The sequence below is a fragment of the Taudactylus pleione genome, unplaced genomic scaffold (assembly GCF_031769625.1).
Source record: "Taudactylus pleione unplaced genomic scaffold, aTauple2 ptg000174l, whole genome shotgun sequence".
In the NCBI taxonomy this organism is placed as follows: domain Eukaryota; kingdom Metazoa; phylum Chordata; class Amphibia; order Anura; family Myobatrachidae; genus Taudactylus; species Taudactylus pleione.
Window position 1 is genome coordinate 7,287,233 of NW_028284576.1, and position 21,968 is coordinate 7,309,200.

The 21,968-nt window shown below is 44.6% G+C and overlaps 1 protein-coding gene across 1 annotated transcript in view; it reads right to left on the reverse strand.

The window, feature by feature from the left end:
* The window catches only part of SYTL4 (synaptotagmin like 4), an 81,166-nt gene that overhangs the window by 12,888 nt on the left and 46,310 nt on the right, over positions 1 to 21,968 (reverse strand). The window contains exons 7-11 of the mRNA XM_088475584.1: positions 6,221 to 6,344; positions 4,467 to 4,557; positions 4,257 to 4,360; positions 1,675 to 1,761; positions 1,129 to 1,307 (exon numbers count right to left, since the gene is read on the reverse strand). Coding sequence (XP_088331710.1) covers positions 1,129 to 1,307; positions 1,675 to 1,761; positions 4,257 to 4,360; positions 4,467 to 4,557; positions 6,221 to 6,344 — 585 coding nt within the window. The remainder of the gene's footprint in view (positions 1 to 1,128; positions 1,308 to 1,674; positions 1,762 to 4,256; positions 4,361 to 4,466; positions 4,558 to 6,220; positions 6,345 to 21,968) is intronic.

The window sequence follows — 21,968 nt, forward strand, 5'->3', positions numbered from 1 at the left end:
CGAGTGACGGAGTGACCACCCACAGCTCCGCTCAGCTCATAATGGACAACGGACTGATGAGGCCCCACTCACTGAGGTGGACGGGCAGAGCCTGGGGGAGAGGAGAGCGTGCATTGGCCGGTGGTGGGGGAGTCGCAATGAGTTATGGGAGATGACTGAAGCCGCTCACTGCCCACTGGGTGACCATCGCTCGCCAGCACGGTTTAACAGCTGCCTGACCAGGCGAGTCCACTATAGCGCAACGAGCTGTATTACTAAAATACCGCTCGTTGGTAAATACTAAAACATATATGTGAATCTGACCAAATGAAGACTAAAACTAAAATAACAAATCAGTCAGATTTTTGTAACGATAAATAGCCAATATTGCATTTATCATTCGTGACGAGTATGCTTAGGTTGGTTTGATAAATAGAAACCATTTAGCAAATTCAATTAGCCGCTGGGCTTTCCCCGCGACTAATTGCCACGCAGGACCAATTCAATTACCAGGGATTCCTCGCGAGCAAGTCCCCGAGACCCCGCGCGCGAATCCCCGCAGTCGGACTTTACCTCTCAGCTCATCGAGGTTACGAGGTAAAAACAACCAAATCGGCCTCGCGTGCGGGGAAAAAACCCATTGATTCCGCAGTTTACGTGGAATCAGTTTGTTTCCGCGTGAGTCCCGATTTTATGGCGCGGGAAATAGGCTATTTAATTGAATAGCTTTTCCCCGAGCCGCGGGGATTTTGGATGGCAATTAGTCGCAGGGAGAACTCCGCGGCTAATTGAATCTGCCCCCATGAATGGATAAAGCCGCTGACCAAGACCAAGCAATGAGATTATTTTATTGTTTTTTTACGGTATTTATTAGAAATTTTTTTCTTGTTAGACTCATCTTGGTGGACAAAAATATAGGATGAACCAATAAAAAGCCAGATGATGGTGATGATTTGTTAAATTGTGCGGCTATTGGCCAATCCCACATACTTGGTACCATGTGACCTGGGCGCCCAGCTGTAACTGTTTCTGGATACGAAGGACATCACAATACTTTATATAACTATTACAGGACGCAGCTCCTGCCACCAAACTTGGTGTAATCACTGAGTTCCCTGAACACCGCATAAGAAGTCTGCGGTTACTCACGGATTGGACCTCTGCTTCGCTTCATCCCCGTGCGCCAGGTTCCGGCACTCCTTTACAATGATGCTCAGGATCTGCGTTTTCCCGTCATATTTCAGGGAGAACATGATTTCTCCTGTTACGATCACATTCCCGAAATCTCCGGCCTCACTGTAAATGCTCATCATACTCCCCATGGTGCTCTGTGGGAGGGAGACCGAGACATGAACGTTATCTGGGTGGTGGACACTGGGTCTCGCTCCACGATGAAACCAAAGCTCCAGAAGATCCAACGCACCGGGAAAGTGACACAATTCACGGCTAATCACGTCACCCAGGCCCTGGACCCTGCTGTATAATTGCTGTGGTAATGCCATTTGCCCACCCCCACCCCCACTTGGACCTAGATATAAAAAGTAGGCCTTTATGATTGGAGTGGATTTTATTCAGTTACCCGTCGGGAATTGTCAGTAATACAAATTGCATTGGTGGAGAGTATAGAGAAACCCTTATTATAATTTTAAAACTATAATACATTTTTTTTTTAAAAACCATTGCCCCTGGACTCACCGTGGATGACCCACTGCGTAAGCTGCTTCTAGACGTGGTCAAACGATGAATTTCCACCAAGTTATCAATATCTTCATCTTCCTCTTCCTAGAATAAAATTGCAGAAGAAATTCTAGAATTATGCAGCTTTCCTACAGATCCAACATCAAATTGACATTTATAAGTACACTCTAGTACTCCTATACTGTAAATGAAAAAAAAAATATTAGGACTATATTATGTAGTAGATACAATACTTACGTTCATATGATGATTACTTGCATTCTGACCAACCATTTTTAAAGGGTTTATTAACAATTATTTCTTATTTTCCCCTTGCATTTGTCTGATGCCTGGATAAAAGTGTCTTGGGTACAGGACTTTACCTTTGTGCTAGTAAGTTCTATTATTTGCTTTAATTTCCACTTAATCCATTTATTTACCCCAGGGCTCCCCTGTCAAACCAACTGAGGTGTGTTACTCTGCCCAGCAGGGGATATGTGCGAAATCAGATGGTGGGCAACGTGTATGGCGGCATTGGGTCATTGAGAGGTCCACAAAGGTACTTATACGTTTACTACCCATTGGTAGGGAGACCGTGTTATATGAAGCATGCTGAGAACATGCCCTTAAATAGTCACCGGGGGCGGGATGCACTAACATATTGCGCCACTTACCGCCATGCACCGCAATTGTACTGATCGTATATGCACTAACATATGCGATCAGTACCGCAAAGGACAGCTCTTCCGATAAGAACGGTCCCTTGCGATCTGCCCTGTGCCGTGGACTTCCGGGTTTATGACCCGGGAGTTGATCTGCACATGCGCAGAGTAACGCTGCAGCCGATTGGACCTGATCCGATTGGATCCCTCATACAAGCGCGATGCGGTAGAAGCCCATAGCGTAAACCAGCAATAGCTGGCTTTACAGTACGTTCCGCGTCGGAGACCCGGCGGTAGAACATTAGTGCATACGGAAAATGCGGTAAAACCCCGGAAACTGGATTTTTACTGCATGTTTCATTTAGAACATCCCGCCCCAAGACCAATATACAACTAAATATGCCTAATGTAACACACGTACCCTCAGTATACTACATAAAGTTGCTTGTGCGCACACTATAAATGTTCTCACTAAAGCCACTTAGGCCGGGTACACATTAGTACGATGGCCAATAATGCAGATGATTGGGGCGATTTCCCTTCGCCCCGGACCATCACAGATTGGCTGTAACTCAATAGACGTTTTGATGAACGACAAAACGATACTTCCTTCCGTCCTTCATGAAAATGCACAGACTGACACACGTTATCGTTTGATTGACCGTGCAGCACGGTCAATCAAACAATCTCATGTCGTCCGTGGGAGCACGCAATTGTGCATACATCTTAGTCGAAATGCATGACGTGTGCCGATATCATTCTAATGTGTACCCGGCCTTAGACATACAGTATTGGTGGACCGAACTGGATGGACCTAGCCTCTATGGAGTCAGGCTGAGAAACCCAAATCACTTGAGAACATTGGGTGTCATTCAGACCCGCTCGCTAGCGCTGTACGCTCGCAAGCGGGTGGATGTTTCCCAAATGCGCATGCGCACGACGGAAGCGCCTCCGTCGTGCGCATGCGCGAGACCCGAATAACGACGGGGTAGCCGTCGTTATGGGTCTCGCAACAAAGGGGGCGTGCGGTCGATGGTGATTGACAGCACGCCCCCTTTGGTGGGCGTGCCGGGGGCGTGGCTGCCCAGACGAAGGCGTTCCCATGGGAACGCCTACCGTCTGGAGCCGGCCCCACTGAAATCACTAGTGATGTCCGTGGGAGTGATTTTGGCTCTGATAGAGTCAAAATCACTCCAGGGCTTGTGGCAACGAGACCCTACTGCAAGGGTCCATCATCATGGACGCTTGCATAAGCTGTGGGTGGTCACCCACAGCTATGCGAGCGTCCAAGAGGCCGCTACAAAAAAAGAAAAAAAACGCCCTGATTCAGAGCGGGCGCTCGTTCAGAGCGTCCGGCTCTGAATCAGGCCCAGAGGTCAGATTGTGGTCATTGGCCAACTGGATTTTTTTGCCAGTAAGATATTGATTGGGACCAATCGGCTCTTTGGGCACACCCATATTTATTTGGAGCCAATTTAGTCTAGAACAACCAAATTACCAATAGTCTCGCTGTGTTTATGGTTATTTGAACGGCGGCCGCACAGATTGCAGCCATCAGATGTCTGGATTTGCAACTTTATTTTCTTTTTAAAGTTGCATTTGATCAGAGTAGCTGCAATAAATGTTTTGAATGCACCGCGTAGTGCAAATGTATGAATAACGCAACAGTGATGGCGATTTGTAAAACTTCATTTTGTCACTTTTATTACTGTTTTGTCCCCAATGGTAAAGCGCAGTGAGTGAAATAGGCTGGTGCTAGATAAGTCATCGCAAATAAATAAATTGCACCTGACTGATATCTGATGAAATGACCTCTATGTATACTCATGTAAGGGACAGTACAGTGATTAATAGCTGTAATTATAACCACACATCGTTATTTTCTGATGGGATTATTTCAGTATAGGAATAAAATCCAACAAGAAGATAAGTACATACCATTTCCGCATTCAGCCCCGGGACAGACTTACTCCTGTCGCCCATCTGGATCTCCTCTTCCGCTTTCTCTCCCTTGCGGAGATCTATGACCGATTTACTGTAATCTGAAACGTAACATTACAGACTAATGAATGGCCGGCTGATTCTTAGAACCATGTCTGCATTTGTGAATAAAATAAAAAGGAAGAAATGGAGTCTTTCCCTTTGTACCTGATGGCTTCAGGAGCCTGCGAGGATTTTTCTTAAAGATGGCGTCACTCTCGTCCGCAGAGCCCGCACTCCGGTTCCCGAGACGCGGCTCCTAAAGCAAAAACAAAAATAAAAACGTACTTAGAACGTACTCAGAAGATGTAACAAATCAGAACGATATCTGCAGGTAGCTGGGTGGGATTCTGGGCCAAAATGAGGAGAATCACAAGCCACAGAATAATATACTAAGACGGGAATTTGCACGTCCTGAATCCGTGCACACAGACTCGCAGTTGTGATTGAGATGCACAATTGGGCATTCCTGGGTGGTGAAGGGGAGCCAAGGACAGATATATCGCCCGTTACACTGACCGGGCGATAGATCTGTAGTGCATTGCTGGGTGTGTACAGACGATATGTCCGTGACCGACGTCGCATATCGCATCTGCCCTTCAGCACAGCTGATGCCGATATATCTTGCAGATACATCGGCACGTCTGGCTGTGTGTACAGGTGTCCCGCTGACCACCCGTACACCTGTTGCAGGTTGACTGACTGCTTAACTGGGCGGGCAAATTTAAATGCCCACTCAGTTGTGATGTCAGCACAGACACATCAGCGGAATGATTGGTAAGTGTATATGCCGTTTGGCCGACCCGTTGGCAGGGTGTGTACCCAGCTTTATGGGGAATATGCACCTAGGATGTTAGCCCTGAGGGGCATCAGCAGCTAAAACCCTACAGGACACTAATATTTACAAAAAGAGAGAAACTGCAATTTACCATAATGACCTTAAGGATCAAAACATTTTTTGTCAGCAAATGAGGAAGTTTATGCAATGAGACCCCCAGATACTACCATAAAGATTTTGGTTGAGTTTTTCAGAAACAACAGAAAAGCAGTAAAAGAGGTTCCCTTACTGTACAGATTTAGGTAAGTCTGGCTGTTTACATCATCCATTACATAGAGCAATAACTATATATAAACCTACTCCTTCAGAGTCTGAGTGCTGGTAATCCCTGGAATGGTCAAGTGTATCCACAGCTCACAAAGAAAAATGGATCTCAGACTGCACACTCTGGACATATATATATATATATTTGGAGGTGCTACTTGTGGAGACCATTGATATATATATATATATATATATATATATATATATATATATATATATACACAAAGAAGAGATACAAGTGCACAACTCCAAATTAACTGATTATATATAAATACATTTTGCAGTAAATACAATAGAGGTTTTTGGCATAATCTTGGCCAAGGTTATGGGCCTGCCCACCATATCCGGGTAACCTCTTGTCGGGCAGGTCCTTAACATACTAAGGCTCAAATCCAGAGCGCAGGACACCCCCCAAACTAGCCCAGCTAAACCACCCCAAGGCACCGCTCTAATAAGAAAAGTGAAGTGTTAAGAGCAGCCACTGGCCGCATATAAAGAATAAAAATAAAAAAGTGAAATACATATATATATATATATATATATATATATATATATATATATATATATATAAAAGAAACAGACAGTGAGGTATTAAAATGTGTTAAAGGAAAATGTGTTATACTGCGGTGCCCTGAAGCAGATCAGCAGGACTTACCTATATTGTGCCTCTGACTGGTGTGCATATTACATTGCCATTTTGGTTGAGTTTTTCAGGAACAACAGAAAAGCAGTAAAAGAGGTTCCCTTACTGTACAGATTTAGGCAAGTCTGGCTGTTTACATCATCCATTACATAGAGCAATAACTATATATAAACCTACTCCTTCAGAGTCTGAGTGCTGGTAATCTCTGGCCTGGACGGGAACAGTCAGTGTATCCACCTTAGCTCCACTAGGTCCATAGTTTCTTCTTCCGTCCTGGGAAGTCTTTTCTAAAGAGTTCCTCCTTGGAAAAACAAATACAAACTCAGTAAGACACTAATAAATCATAGTAACCATATAAAAACACACTAACTATAACATCATCACTTTCCTATTACTTTATAAACTATAACAATCACTATATAAACTATAACATCATCACTTTCCTATTACTTTATAAACTATAACAATCACTATATAAACTATAACATCATCACTTTCCTATTACTTTATAAACTATAACAATCACTATATAAACTATAACATCATCACTTTCCTATTACTTTATAAACTATAACAATCACTTTATAAACTATAACAATCACTATATAAACTACAAGCTGTTACACCAGGTGTTGCCATCTCCCCCACCCATCTCCCTCTCCCCATTATCTATATCTGTCTCCTTCTCACATTGGACCTGGATTCAGCTTGGATCGTAGTTGTTAATATGCATGCAATCGGCTAAATGTTGCGTTCTGCGCATGCATAGCAGTGCGCAAGCCGGCCACTGCGATCGGGACCGTGATCGCAGTGACTACGCAGACCCATCACAGAGTGATTGACAGAAAGGGCCTTCTGTGGGAGGTGACGAGGGAGGGGGGGGGGGGGGTTGGTGAAACGTAGGCATGCCAGGGTGTGTAAATTCCGTGGCAGGGGCGTGCATAATTTATCCACTGCGATGGCCTACGCAGTCTGGGGCCTGATTCTGTGTGATGAACTTAGCAATGTGTGAGTAAGGTCAGGGCTTGTGCAAGTGTGCGTGAGGCTGTGATGGTGCTCGATAGTCCCGATGGTTTCACAGTCTTGCTAAACATTACGGATGTGTGTAAGGTAAGGTAGGCGTCCTTGTGTAGTGCTGCGACGCCACGGCGCATAGCGAACGCAATGAATTAGCATACTATCACAGTTGAACTGCGTAATCACAGCTGCTATCGTAATAGCCAGCTAATCTGAATCAGGCCCATTGTGTCTCTTTTTCCTTTCTCTCTCTCTTTGCCCATCTCTTCGCTCCCCCACCTACCCCCCTCATCTCTCCCCCCTATACCCCCAAGCTATCACAACCCCTTATTTGAATGTATTTTAGTTATGATGGAGTGAACTGGACCAACAGCAGCAGTGAGCAAAGGTTCAGGTAATTGGGGAAGTGTGGGCGAGTGCCCTGCAGAAGATGGACTAGTCTGGATTACAGTGGATGATGTGCCCTTTCCCCATCATTAGTGCCAATGCCAGGACTCAACGGTGTGCCAATTTCTGTCTCTCACTGCATCGACGTAGTGGGCCCCATTTGATGAGCTATAACCCCTTTAGCGCTAGCAAAAGGGGTTATGTCATCCTTTCACTACTTAACAAACAGCAGTAAACTTAGCTTGTACTGTACGGTTTATGCCAGAGGTTCCCAAACGCGGTCCTCGAGGCTCCCCAACAGTTCAGGTTTTAGTGATATCCATGGTTGAGCACAGGTGGTTAAATCAAAATGACTCAGGCACTAATTAAGTCACCTGTGCTCAACCATGGCTATCTCTAAAACCTGAACTGCTGGGGAGCCTTGAGGACCGCATTTGGGAACCTCTGGTTTATGCCATCTATAGGGTTGCTATGGCGATATGGTGCCCACAGCAGCCGCCTTTCTATCCGTCTTCAGCGAACCCTTGCAGGCCTCGCAGAGTCCTCGCTGAATGAAAGAGAGTCATGTGCAAGTGCAAGATGGTCATCGCATATGACACAGGTACCCGTCGTTAGTAGCGATAGGCTGCCAGCAACAGCGTGGAGGATGACGTAGGGGAGGGGAACGTCACTGCATCTCGCCGGAGGGGTAAGTAATGTTAAATATCAGTGTCATATTCATTAGTATCACTGCGATACTAAACTAAATGTACAGCTGGTAATAAGGATCACTGGTAAACGGGGCCCAGAGTTTTATCAAATTATATAATAGATATCATCACTTTATAAACTATAACGTCACCTCTCCAACCCCTTATTATCACTTTATAAACTATAACGTCACCTCTCCAACCCTTTATTTAACAAAATATAATTTTTTATTTTATTATTTTTGCTTTCTTTCTCTCTTGGAAGTAAGTCCTCTCTCAGCAGTCACACTCCTGAGACACACGTCCTACTTTCATTACAAGAAGAATAATGATTTCTAGCTGGTAAGAGTCCATCTGGCCACCAGGTACAGCAGCGCGATATCCCCGGGCCCGGACGGTCTCACAGAGACCGGAGTACTTAGAACGGGGAAAGAGCTCAGCGATATCCCCCCTTTTGTTGCAGCTCTCCCCGCCGCTTTGTACCCCCGCTGTGCACTGCTATAGGCAGCGCACAGCACCTATAGTAGAAATAAACAAAAAGGATTACAAATAAAGAAAAAAACAATCCTATGCTAAGAAAGGCTGCAACAGGGGGGGGGGGTTGGCATTATACATTTCAGACATTAGTGCAAACTCAACACCTTCCTACCTACAACCCCATGGTCCAGTGTCCCCCAGCCTTAAGGAAAGAGAAACAGTGTATGTCACCAGCCTGGAAACCTTATTGCCCTTCCTGTCCCTGCTAATCCCAGAGCCGGCATTGTGTAGACAGGCCTCCTATGGTATCTGCTTTGTAGGATATGACCCCACCTTCACAATATTTGTATTAGCGTCAGAGATTCCCCTGAGAACAGAGCACTGTTTATAGAGCTGAATCCTCACCGGGAACATCGGCTATTGCAGCCCCTACTGTAATTCTCTGGATTTTAGGAGGTCACCATATAAAAAGGGTTCTATGTACTAAGCCATGGACAGAGATAAAGTACCAACCAATCAGCTCCTAACTGTCACTTTACAGGCTGTGTTTAAAAAAATTACAGGAGCTGATTGAGAGAGAGAGATCAACGAGTGATATTCTTCTTGTCGCACGAGTTGTTACTAATCTTAAATGGTGCTCCAACCAATCAGCTCATAACTGTCATTTTTCAAACACAGCCTGCAACATGACAGTTAGGAGCTGGTTGGCTGGTAATTCATCTCCATTCACTTTATCTCTATCCAATGCTTAGTAAATAGACCCCATAATGAACAATAGAATGATCACTTATTCCGTCCTTTATTAACCTACGCAGCCCCACATTAGGAAACACGTGATTGGCGGTGAAGCGCGGTCTATCACACGATACCGCATGCGACCCACAGGAGAGTGCAATAGGGCATACACACTGCATGATATGCCAGATTTAGGGATGTGTACGCAGCCTTTGGGGCACATTCTGAGTGTCACCTGATGCTACATATAATGATTAATCAGCTACATGGGAGACGGTCACCTGGATGTAGCCGGAGTGCTTCTTTATACAGTGTACCCTGTGCTACATACAGTATAATGACTAAGCATAGTAGACAGTCACCTGGATGTAGCCGGAGTGCTTCTTTATACAGTGTACCCTGTGCTACATACAGTATAATGACTAAGCATAGGAGACAGTCACCTGGATGAAGCCGGAGTGCTTCTTTATACAGTGCACCCTGATGTTACATACAGTATAATGACTAAGCATAGGAGACAGTCACCTGGATGTAGCCGGAGTGCTTCTTTAGAGAGTGTACCCTGATGTTACATACAGAATAATGACTAAGCATAGGAGACGGTCACCTGGATGTAGGAGTGCTTCTTTATACAGTGTACCCTGATGCTACATACAGTATAATGACTAAGCATAGGAGACGGTCACCTGGATGTAGCCGGAGTGCTTCTTTATACAGTGTACCCTGTGCTACATACAGTATAATGACTAAGCATAGGAGACGGTCACCTGGATGTAGCCGGAGTGCTTCTTTATACACTGTACCCTGATGCTACATACAGTATAATGACTAAGCATAGGAGACGGTCACCTGGATGTAGCCGGAGTGCTTCTTTATACAGTGCACCCTGATGTTACATACAGCATAATGACTAAGCATAGGAGACGGTCACCTGGATGTAGCCGGAGTGCTTCTTTATACAGTGTACCCTGATGTTACATACAGTATAATGACTAAGCATAGGAGACGGTCACCTGGATGTAGTCGGAGTGCTTCTTTATACAGTGTACCCTGATGTTACATACAGTATAATGACTAAGCATAGGGGACGGTCACCTGGATGTAGCCGTAGTGCTTCTTTATACAGTGCACCCTGATGTTACATACAGTATAATGACTAAGCATAGGAGACGGTCACCTGGATGTAGCCGGAGTGCTTCTTTATACAGTGTACCCTGTGCTACATACAGTATAATGACTAAGCATAGGAGACGGTCACCTGGATGTAGCCGGAGTGCTTCTTTATACAGTGTACCCTGTGCTACATACAGTATAATGACTAAGCATAGGAGACGGTCACCTGGATGTAGCCGGAGTGCTTCTTTATACAGTGTACCCTGATGCTACATACAGTATAATGACTAAGCATAGGAGACGGTCACCTGGATGTAGCCGGAGTGCTTCTTTATACAGTGTACCCTGATGCTACATACAGTATAATGACTAAGCATAGGAGACGGTCACCTGGATGTAGCCGGAGTGCTTCTTTATACAGTGTACCCTGTACTACATACAGTATAATGACTAAGCATAGGAGACAGTCACCTGGATGTAGCCGGAGTGCTTCTTTATACAGTGCACCCTAATGCTACATACAGTATAATGACTAAGCATAGGGGACGGTCACCTGGATGTAGCCGGAGTGCTTCTTTATACAGTGTACGCTGTGCTACATACAGTATAATGACTAAGCATAGGAGACGGTCACCTGGATGTAGCCGGAGTGCTTCTTTATACAGTGTACCCTGTGCTACATACAGTATAATGACTAAGCATAGGAGACGGTCACCTGGATGTAGCCGGAGTGCTTCTTTATACAGTGTACCCTGTGCTACATACAGTATAATGACTAAGCATAGGAGACATCACCTGGATGTAGCCGGAGTGCTTCTTTATACAGTGTACCCTGTGCTACATACAGTATAATGACTAAGCATAGGAGACGGTCACCTGGATGTAGCCGGAGTGCTTCTTTATACAGTGTACCCTGATGCTACATACAGTATAATGACTAAGCACAGGAGACGTTACCTGGATGTAGCCGGAGTGCTTCTTTATACAGTGTACCCTGATGCTACATACAGTATAATGACTAAGCACAGGAGACAGTCACCTGGATGTAGCCGGAGTGCTTCTTTATACAGTGCACCCTGATGTTACATACAGTATAATGACTAAGCATAGGAGACAGTCACCTGGATGTAGCCGGAGTGCTTCTTTATACAGTGTACCCTGATGCTACATACAGTATAATGACTAAGCATAGGAGACGGTCACCTGGATGTAGCCGGAGTGCTTCTTTATACAGTGTACCCTGTACTACATACAGTATAATGACTAAGCATAGGAGACAGTCACCTGGATGTAGCCGGAGTGCTTCTTTATACAGTGCACCCTAATGCTACATACAGTATAATGACTAAGCATAGGGGACGGTCACCTGGATGTAGCCGGAGTGCTTCTTTATACAGTGTACCCTGTGCTACATACAGTATAATGACTAAGCATAGGAGACGGTCACCTGGATGTAGCCGGAGTGCTTCTTTATACAGTGTACCCTGTACTACATACAGTATAATGACTAAGCATAGGAGACAGTCACCTGGATGTAGCCGGAGTGCTTCTTTATACAGTGCACCCTAATGCTACATACAGTATAATGACTAAGCATAGGGGACGGTCACCTGGATGTAGCCGGAGTGCTTCTTTATACAGTGTACCCTGTGCTACATACAGTATAATGACTAAGCATAGGAGACGGTCACCTGGATGTAGCCGGAGTGCTTCTTTATACAGTGTACCCTGATGCTACATACAGTATAATGACTAAGCATAGGAGACAGTCACCTGGATGTAGCCGGAGTGCTTCTTTATAGAGTTTACCCTGAAGCTACATACAGTATAATGACTAAGCATAGGAGACAGTCACCTGGATGTAGCCGGAGTGCTTCTTTATAGAGTTTACCCTGATGCTACATACAGTATAATGACTAAGCATAGGAGACAGTCACCTGGATGTAGCCGGAGTGCTTCTTTATACAGTGTACCCTGTGCTACATACATTATAATGACTAAGCATAGGAGACAGTCACCTGGATGTAGCCGGAGTGCTTCTTTATACAGTGTACCCTGTGCTACATACAGTATAATGACTAAGCATAGGAGACAGTCACCTGGATGTAGCCGGAGTGCTTCTTTATAGATTGTACCCTGATGCTACATACAGTATAATGACTAAGCATAGGAGACGGTCACCTGGATGTAGCCGGAGTGCTTCTTTAGAGAGTACCCTGATGTTACATACAGTATAATGACTAAGCATAGGAGACAGTCACCTGGATGTAGCCGGAGAGCTTCTTTATACAGTGTACCCTGTGCTACATACAGTATAATGACTAAGCATAGGAGACGGTCACCTGGATGTAGCCGGAGTGCTTCTTTATACAGTGCACCCTGATGCTACATACAGTATAATGACTAAGCATAGGAGACAGTCACCTGGATGTAGCCGGAGTGCTTCTTTATACAGTGTACCCTGTGCTACATACATTATAATGACTAAGCATAGGAGACAGTCACCTGGATGTAGCCGGAGTGCTTCTTTATACAGTGTACCCTGTGCTACATACAGTATAATGACTAAGCATAGGAGACAGTCACCTGGATGTAGCCGGAGTGCTTCTTTATAGATTGTACCCTGATGCTACATACAGTATAATGACTAAGCATAGGAGACGGTCACCTGGATGTAGCCGGAGTGCTTCTTTAGAGAGTACCCTGATGTTACATACAGTATAATGACTAAGCATAGGAGACAGTCACCTGGATGTAGCCGGAGAGCTTCTTTATACAGTGTACCCTGTGCTACATACAGTATAATGACTAAGCACAGGAGACGTTACCTGGATGTAGCCGGAGTGCTTCTTTATACAGTGTACCCTGATGCTACATACAGTATAATGACTAAGCACAGGAGACAGTCACCTGGATGTAGCCGTAGTGCTTCTTTATACAGTGCACCCTGATGTTACATACAGTATAATGACTAAGCATAGGAGACAGTCACCTGGATGTAGCCGGAGTGCTTCTTTATACAGTGTACCATGATGCTACATACAGTATAATGACTAAGCATAGGAGACAGTCACCTGGATGTAGCCGGAGTGCTTCTTTATACAGTGCACCCTGATGTTACATACAGTATAATGACTAAGCATAGGAGACAGTCACCTGGATGTAGCCGGAGTGCTTCTTTAGAGAGTGTACCCTGATGTTACATACAGTATAATGACTAAGCATAGGAGACAGTCACCTGGATGTAGCCGGAGTGCTTCTTTAGAGAGTGTACCCTGATGTTACATACAGTATAATGACTAAGCATAGGAGACGGTCACCTGGATGTAGCCGGAGTGCTTCTTTATACAGTGTACCCTGATGTTACATACAGTATAATGACTAAGCATAGGAGACGGTCACCTGGATGTAGCCGGAGTGCTTCTTAATACACTGTACCCTGATGTTACATACAGTATAATGACTAAGCATAGGAGACGGTCACCTGGATGTAGCCGGAGTGCTTCTTTATACACTGTACCCTGATGCTACATACAGTATAATGACTAAGCATAGGAGACGGTCACCTGGATGTAGCCGGAGTGCTTCTATATACAGTGCACCCTGATGTTACATACAGTATAATGACAAAGCATAGGAGACAGTCACCTGGATGTAGCCGGAGTGCTTCTTTAGAGAGTGCACCCTGATGTTACATACAGTATAATGACTAAGCATAGGAGACAGTCACCTGGATGTAGCCGGAGTGCTTCTTTATACAGTGTACCCTGATGCTACATACAGTATAATGACTAAGCATAGGAGACAGTCACCTGGATGTAGCCGGAGTGCTTCTTTATACAGTGTACCCTTATGCTACATACAGTATAATGACTAAGCATAGGAGACGTCACCTGGATGTAGCCGGAGTGCTTCCTTATACAGTGTACCCTGTGCTACATACAGTATAATGACTAAGCATAGGAGACGGTCACCTGGATGTAGCCGGAGTGCTTCTTTATACAGTGTACCCTGTGCTACATACAGTATAATGACTAAGCATAGGAGACAGTCACCTGGATGTAGCCGGAGTGCTTCTTTATACAGTGTACCCTGTGCAACATACAGTATAATGACTAAGCATAGGAGACGGTCACCTGGATGTAGCCGGAGTGCTTCTTTATACAGTGTACCCTGATGCTACATACAGTATAATGACTAAGCATAGGAGACAGTCACCTGGATGTAGCCGGAGTGCTTCTTTATATAGTGTACCCTGATGCTACATACAGTATAATGACTAAGCATAGGAGACAGTCACCTGGATGTAGCCAGAGTGCTTCTTTATACAGTGTACCCTGATGCTACATACAGTATAATGACTAAGCATAGGAGACAGTCACCTGGATGTAGCCGGAGTGCTTCTTTATACAGTGTACCCTGTGCTACATACAGTATAATGACTAAGCATAGGAGACAGTCACCTGGATGTAGCCGGAGTGCTTCTTTATAGAGTTTACCCTGATGCTACATACAGTATAATGACTAAGCATAGGAGACAGTCACCTGGATGTAGCCGGAGTGCTTCTTTATACAGTGTACCCTGTGCTACATACATTATAATGACTAAGCATAGGAGACAGTCACCTGGATGTAGCCGGAGTGCTTCTTTATACAGTGTACCCTGTGCTACATACAGTATAATGACTAAGCATAGGAGACAGTCACCTGGATGTAGCCGGAGTGCTTCTTTATAGATTGTACCCTGATGCTACATACAGTATAATGACTAAGCATAGGAGACAGTCACCTGGATGTAGCCGGAGAGCTTCTTTATACAGTGTACCCTGTGCTACATACAGTATAATGACTAAGCATAGGAGACGGTCACCTGGATGTAGCCGGAGTGCTTCTTTATACAGTGTACCCTGATGCTACATACAGTATAAAGACTAAGCATAGGAGACGGTCACCTGGATGTAGCCGGAGTGCTTCTTTATACAGTGCACCCTGATGCTACATACAGTATAATGACTAAGCATAGGAGACAGTCACCTGGATGTAGCCGGAGTGCTTCTTTATACAGTGTACCCTGATGCTACATACAGTATAATGACTAAGCATAGGAGACGGTCACCTGGATGTAGTCGGAGTGCTTCTTTATACAGTGTACCCTGATGTTACATACAGTATAATGACTAAGCATAGGAGACGGTCACCTGGATGTAGCCGGAGTGCTTCTTTATACAGTGTACCCTGTGCTACATACAGTATAATGACTAAGCATAGGAGACGGTCACCTGGATGTAGCCGGAGTGCTTCTTTATACAGTGTACCCTGTGCTACATACAGTGTACCCTGTGCTACATACAGTATAATGACTAAGCATAGGAGACGGTCACCTGGATGTAGCCGGAGTGCTTCTTTATACAGTGTACCCTGTGCTACATACAGTATAATGACTAAGCATAGGAGACGGTCACCTGGATGTAGCCGGAGTGCTTCTTTATACAGTGTACTCTGTGCTACATACAGTATAATGACTAAGCATAGGAGACGGTCACCTGGATGTAGCCGGAGTGCTTCTTTATAGACTGTACCCTGATGCTACATACAGAATAATGACTAAGCATAGGAGACGGTCACCTGGATGTAGCCGGAGTGCTTCTTTATACAGTGTACCCTGATGCTACATACAGTATAATGACTAAGCATAGGAGACGGTCACCTGGATGTAGCCGGAGTGCTTCTTTATACAGTGTACCCTGTGCTACATACAGTGTACCCTGTGCTACATACAGTATAATGACTAAGCATAGGAGACGGTCACCTGGATGTAGCCGGAGTGCTTCTTTATACAGTGTACCCTGATGCTACATACAGTATAATGACTAAGCATAGGAGACGGTCACCTGGATGTAGCCGGAGTGCTTCTTTATACAGTGCACCCTGATGTTACATACAGTATAATGACTAAGCATAGGAGACGGTCACCTGGATGTAGCCGGAGTGCTTCTTTATAGAGTGTACCCTGATGTTACATACAGTATAATGACTAACCATAGGAGACGGTCACCTGGATGTAGCCGGAGTGCTTCTTTATACAGTGTACCCTGATGTTACATACAGTATAATGACTAAGCATAGGAGACGGTCACCTGGATGTAGTCGGAGTGCTTCTTTATACAGTGTAACCTGTGCTACATACAGTATAATGACTAAGCATAGGAGACGGTCACCTGGATGTAGCCGGAGTGCTTCTTTATACAGTGTAACCTGTGCTACATACAGTATAATGACTAAGCATAGGAGACGGTCACCTGGATGTAGCCGGAGTGCTTCTTTATACAGTGTACCCTGTGCTACATACAGTATAATGACTAAGCATAGGTGACAGTCACCTGGATGTAGCCGGAGTGCTTCTTTGTACAGTGTACCCTGATGCTACATACAGTATAATGACTAAGCATAGGAGACGGTCACCTGGATGTAGCCGGAGTGCTTCTTTATAGAGTGTACCCTGATGTTACATACAGTATAATGACTAAGCATAGGAGACGGTCACCTGGATGTAGCCGGAGTGCTTCTTTATACAGTGTAACCTGTGCTACATACAGTATAATGACTAAGCATAGGAGACGGTCACCTGGATGTAGCCGGAGTGCTTCTTTATACAGTGTACCCAGATGCTACATACATTATAATGACTAAGCATAGGAGACGGTCACCTGGATGTAGCCGGAGTGCTTCTTTATACAGTGTACCCTGTGCTACATACAGTATAATGACTAAGCATAGGAGACGGTCACCTGGATGTAGCCGGAGTGCTTCTTTATACAGTGTACCCTGTGCTACATACAGTATAATGACTAAGCATAGGAGACGGTCACCTGGATGTAGCCGGAGTGCTTCTTTATACAGTGTACCCTGTGCTACATACAGTATAATGACTAAGCATAGGAGACGGTCACCTGGATGTAGCCGGAGTGCTTCTTTATACAGTGTACCCTGTGCTACATACAGTATAATGACTAAGCATAGGAGACAGTCACCTGGATGTAGCCGGAGTGCTTCTTTATAGAGTGTACCCTGATGCTACATACAGTATAATGATTAAGCATAGGAGACAGTCACCTGGATGTAGCCGGAGTGCTTCTTTATACAGTGTACCCTGTGCTACATACAGTATAATGACTAAGCATAGGAGACGGTCACCTGGATGTAGCCGGAGTGCTTCTTTATACAGTGTACCCTGATGTTATATACAGTATAATGACTAAGCATAGGAGACAGTCACCTGGATGTAGCCGGAGTGCTTCTTTATACAGTGTACCCTGATGCTACATACAGTATAATGACTAAGCATAAGAGACAGTCACCTGGATGTAGCCGGAGTGCTTCTTTATACACTGTACCCTGATGCTACATACAGTATAATGACTAAGCATAGGAGACGGTCACCTGGATGTAGCCGGAGTGCTTCTTTATACAGTTCCCTGATGCTACATACAGTATAATGACTAAGCATAGGAGACGGTCACCTGGATGTAGCCGGACTGCTTCTTTATACACTGTACCCTGTGCTACATACAGTATAATGACTAAGCATAGGAGACAGTCACCTGGATGTAGCCGGAGTGCTTCTTTATACAGTTCCCTGATGCTACATACAGTATAATGACTAAGCATAGGAGACGGTCACCTGGATGTAGCCGGAGTGCTTCTTTAGAGAGTGTACCCTGATGTTACATACAGTATAATGACTAAGCATAGGAGACAGTCACCTGGATGTAGCCGGAGTGCTTCTTTATACAGTGTACCCTGTGCTACATACAGTATAATGACTAAGCATAGGACACGGTCACCTGGATGTAGCCGGAGTGCTTCTTTATATAGTGTACCCTGATGCTACATACCGTATAATGACTAAGCATAGGAGACGGTCACCTGGATGTAGCCGGAGTGCTTCTTTAGAGAGTGTACCCTGATGTTACATACAGTATAATGACTAAGCATAGGAGACAGTCACCTGGATGTAGCCGGAGTGCTTCTTTATACACTGTACCCTGTGCTACATACAGTATAATGACTAAGCATAGGAGACGGTCACCTGGATGTAGCCGGAGTGCTTCTTTATACAGTGTACCCTGTGCTACATACAGTATAATGACTAAGCATAGGAGACGGTCACCTGGATGTAGCCGGAGTGCTTCTTTATACAGTGTACCCTGATGCTACATACAGTATAATGACTAAGCATAGGAGACGGTCACCTGGATGTAGCCGGAGTGCTTCTTTATACAGTGTACCCTGATGCTACATACAGTATAATGACTAAGCATAGGAGACGGTCACCTGGATGTAGCCGGAGTGCTTCTTTATACACTGTACCCTGTGCTACATACAGTATAATGACTAAGCATAGGAGACAGTCACCTGGATGTAGCCGGAGTGCTTCTTTATACACTGTACCCTGTGCTACATACAGTATAATGACTAAGCATAGGAGACAGTCACCTGGATGTAGCCGGAGTGCTTCTTTATACACTGTACCCTGTGCTACATACAGTATAATGACCAAGCATAGGAGACGGTCACCTGGATGTAGCCGGAGTGCTTCTTTATACAGTGTACCCAGATGCTACATACATTATAATGACTAAGCATAGGAGACAGTCACCTGGATGTAGCCGGAGTGCTTCTTTATACAGTGTACCCTGTGCTACATACAGTATAATGACTAAGCATAGGAGACGGTCACCTGGATGTAGCCGGAGTGCTTCTTTATACAGTGTACCCTGATGCTACATACAGTATAATGACTAAGCATAGGAGACGGTCACCTGGATGTAGCCGGAGTGCTTCTTTATATAGTGTACCCTGATGCTACATACAGTATAATGACTAAGCATAGGAGACAGTCACCTGGATGTAGCCGGAGTGCTTCTTTATACAGTGTACCCTGATGTTACATACAGTATAATGACTAAGCATAGGAGACGGTCACCTGGATGTAGTCGGAGTGCTTCTTTATACAGTGTACCCTGATGTTACATACAGTATAATAACTAAGCATAGGAGACAGTCACCTGGATGTAGTCGGAGTGCTGCTTTAGAGAGTGTACCCTGATGCTACATACAGTATAATGACTAAGCATAAGAGACAGTCACCTGGATGTAGCCGGAGTGCTTCTTTATACAGTGTACCCTGATGCTACATACAGTATAATGACTAAGCATAGGAGACAGTCACCTGGATGTAGCCGGAGTGCTTCTTTATACAGTGCACCCTGATGCTACATACAGTATAATGACTAAGCATAGGAGACAGTCACCTGGATGTAGCCGGAGTGCTTCTTTATACAGTGTACCCTGATGCTACATACAGTATAATGACTAAGCATAGGAGACAGTCACCTGGATGTAGCCGGAGTGCTTCTTTATACAGTGCACCCTGATGCTACATACAGTATAATGACTAAGCATAGGAGACAGTCACCTGGATGTAGCCGGAGTGCTTCTTTATACAGTGTACCCTGATGCTACATACAGTATAATGACTAAGCATAGGAGACAGTCACCTGGATGTAGCCGGAGTGCTTCTTTATACAGTGTACCCTGATGCTACATACAGTATAATGACTAAGCATAGGAGACGGTCACCTGGATGTAACCGGAGTGCTTCTTTATACAGTGTACCCTGACGCTACATACAGTATAATGACTAAGCATAGGAGACGGTCACCTGGATGTAGCCGGAGTGCTTCTTTATACACTGTACCCTGACGTTACATACAGTATAATGACTAAGCATAGGAGACGGTCACCTGGATGTAGCCGGAGTGCTTCTTTATACAGTGTACCCTGATGTTACATACAGTATAATGACTAAGCATAGGAGACGGTCACCTGGATGTAGTCGGAGTGCTTCTTTATACAGTGTACCCTGATGTTACATACAGTATAAAAACTAAGCATAGGAGACAGTCACCTGGATGTAGTCGGAGTGCTTCTTTAGAGAGTGTACCCTGATGCTACATACAGTATAATGACTAAGTATAAGAGACAGTCACCTGGATGTAGCCGGAGTGCTTCTTTATACAGTGTACCCTGATGCTACATACAGTATAATGACTAAGCATAGGAGACAGTCACCTGGATGTAGCCGGAGTGCTTCTTTATACAGTGTACCCTGATGCTACATACAGTATAATGACTAAGCATAGGAGACAGTCACCTGGATGTAGCCGGAGTGCTTCTTTATACAGTGTACCCTGATGCTACATACAGTATAATGACTAAGCATAAGAGACAGTCACCTGGATGTAGCCGGAGTGCTTCTTTAGAGAGTGTACCCTGATGCTACATACAGTATAATGACTAAGCATAAGAGACAGTCACCTGGATGTAGCCGGAGTGCTTCTTTATACTGTGTACCCTGATGCTACATACAGTATAATAACTAAGCATAGGAGACGGTCACCTGGATGTAGCCAGAGTGCTTCTTTATACAGTGTACCCTGATGTTACATACAGTATAATGACTAAGCATAGGAGACAGTCACCTGGATGTAGCCGGAGTGCTTCTTTATACAGTGTACCCTGATGCTACATACAGTATAATGACTAAGCATAGGAGACGGTCACCTGGATGTAGCCGGAGTGCTTCTTTATACAGTGTACCCTGTGCTACATACAGTATAAAGACTAAGCATAGGAGACGGTCACCTGGATGTAGCCGGAGTGCTTCTTTATAGACTGTACCCTGATGTTATATACAGTATAATGACTAAGCATAGGAGACAGTCACCTGGATGTAGCCGGAGTGCTTCTTTATACACTGTACCCTGATGCTACATACAGTATAATGACTAAGCATAGGAGACGGTCACCTGGATGTAGCCGGAGTGCTTCTTTATACAGTGAACCCTGATGTTACATACAGTATAATGACTAAGCATAGGAGACAGTCACCTGGATGTAGCCGGAATGCTTCTTTATACAGTGTACCCTGATGCTACATACAGTATAATGACTAAGCATAGGAGACGGTCACCTGGATGTAGCCGGAGTGCTTCTTTATACAGTGCACCCTGTGCTACATACAGTATAATGACTAAGCATAGGAGACAGTCACCTGGATGTAGCCGGAGTGCTTCTTTATACAGTGTACCCTGATGCTACATACAGTATAATGACTAAGCATAGGAGACAGTCACCTGGATGTAGCCGGAGTGCTTCTTTATACAGTGCACCCTGTGCTACATACAGTATAATGACTAAGCATAGGAGACAGTCACCTGGATGTAGCCGGAGTGCTTCTTTATATAGTGTACCCTGATGCTACATACAGTATAATGACTAAGCATAGGAGACAGTCACCTGGATGTAGCCGGAATGCTTCTTTATACAGTGTACCCTGTGCTACATACAGTATAATGACTAAGCATAGGAGACAGTCACCTGGATGTAGTCGGAGTGCTTCTTTAGAGAGTGTACCCTGATGTTATATACAGTATAATGACTAA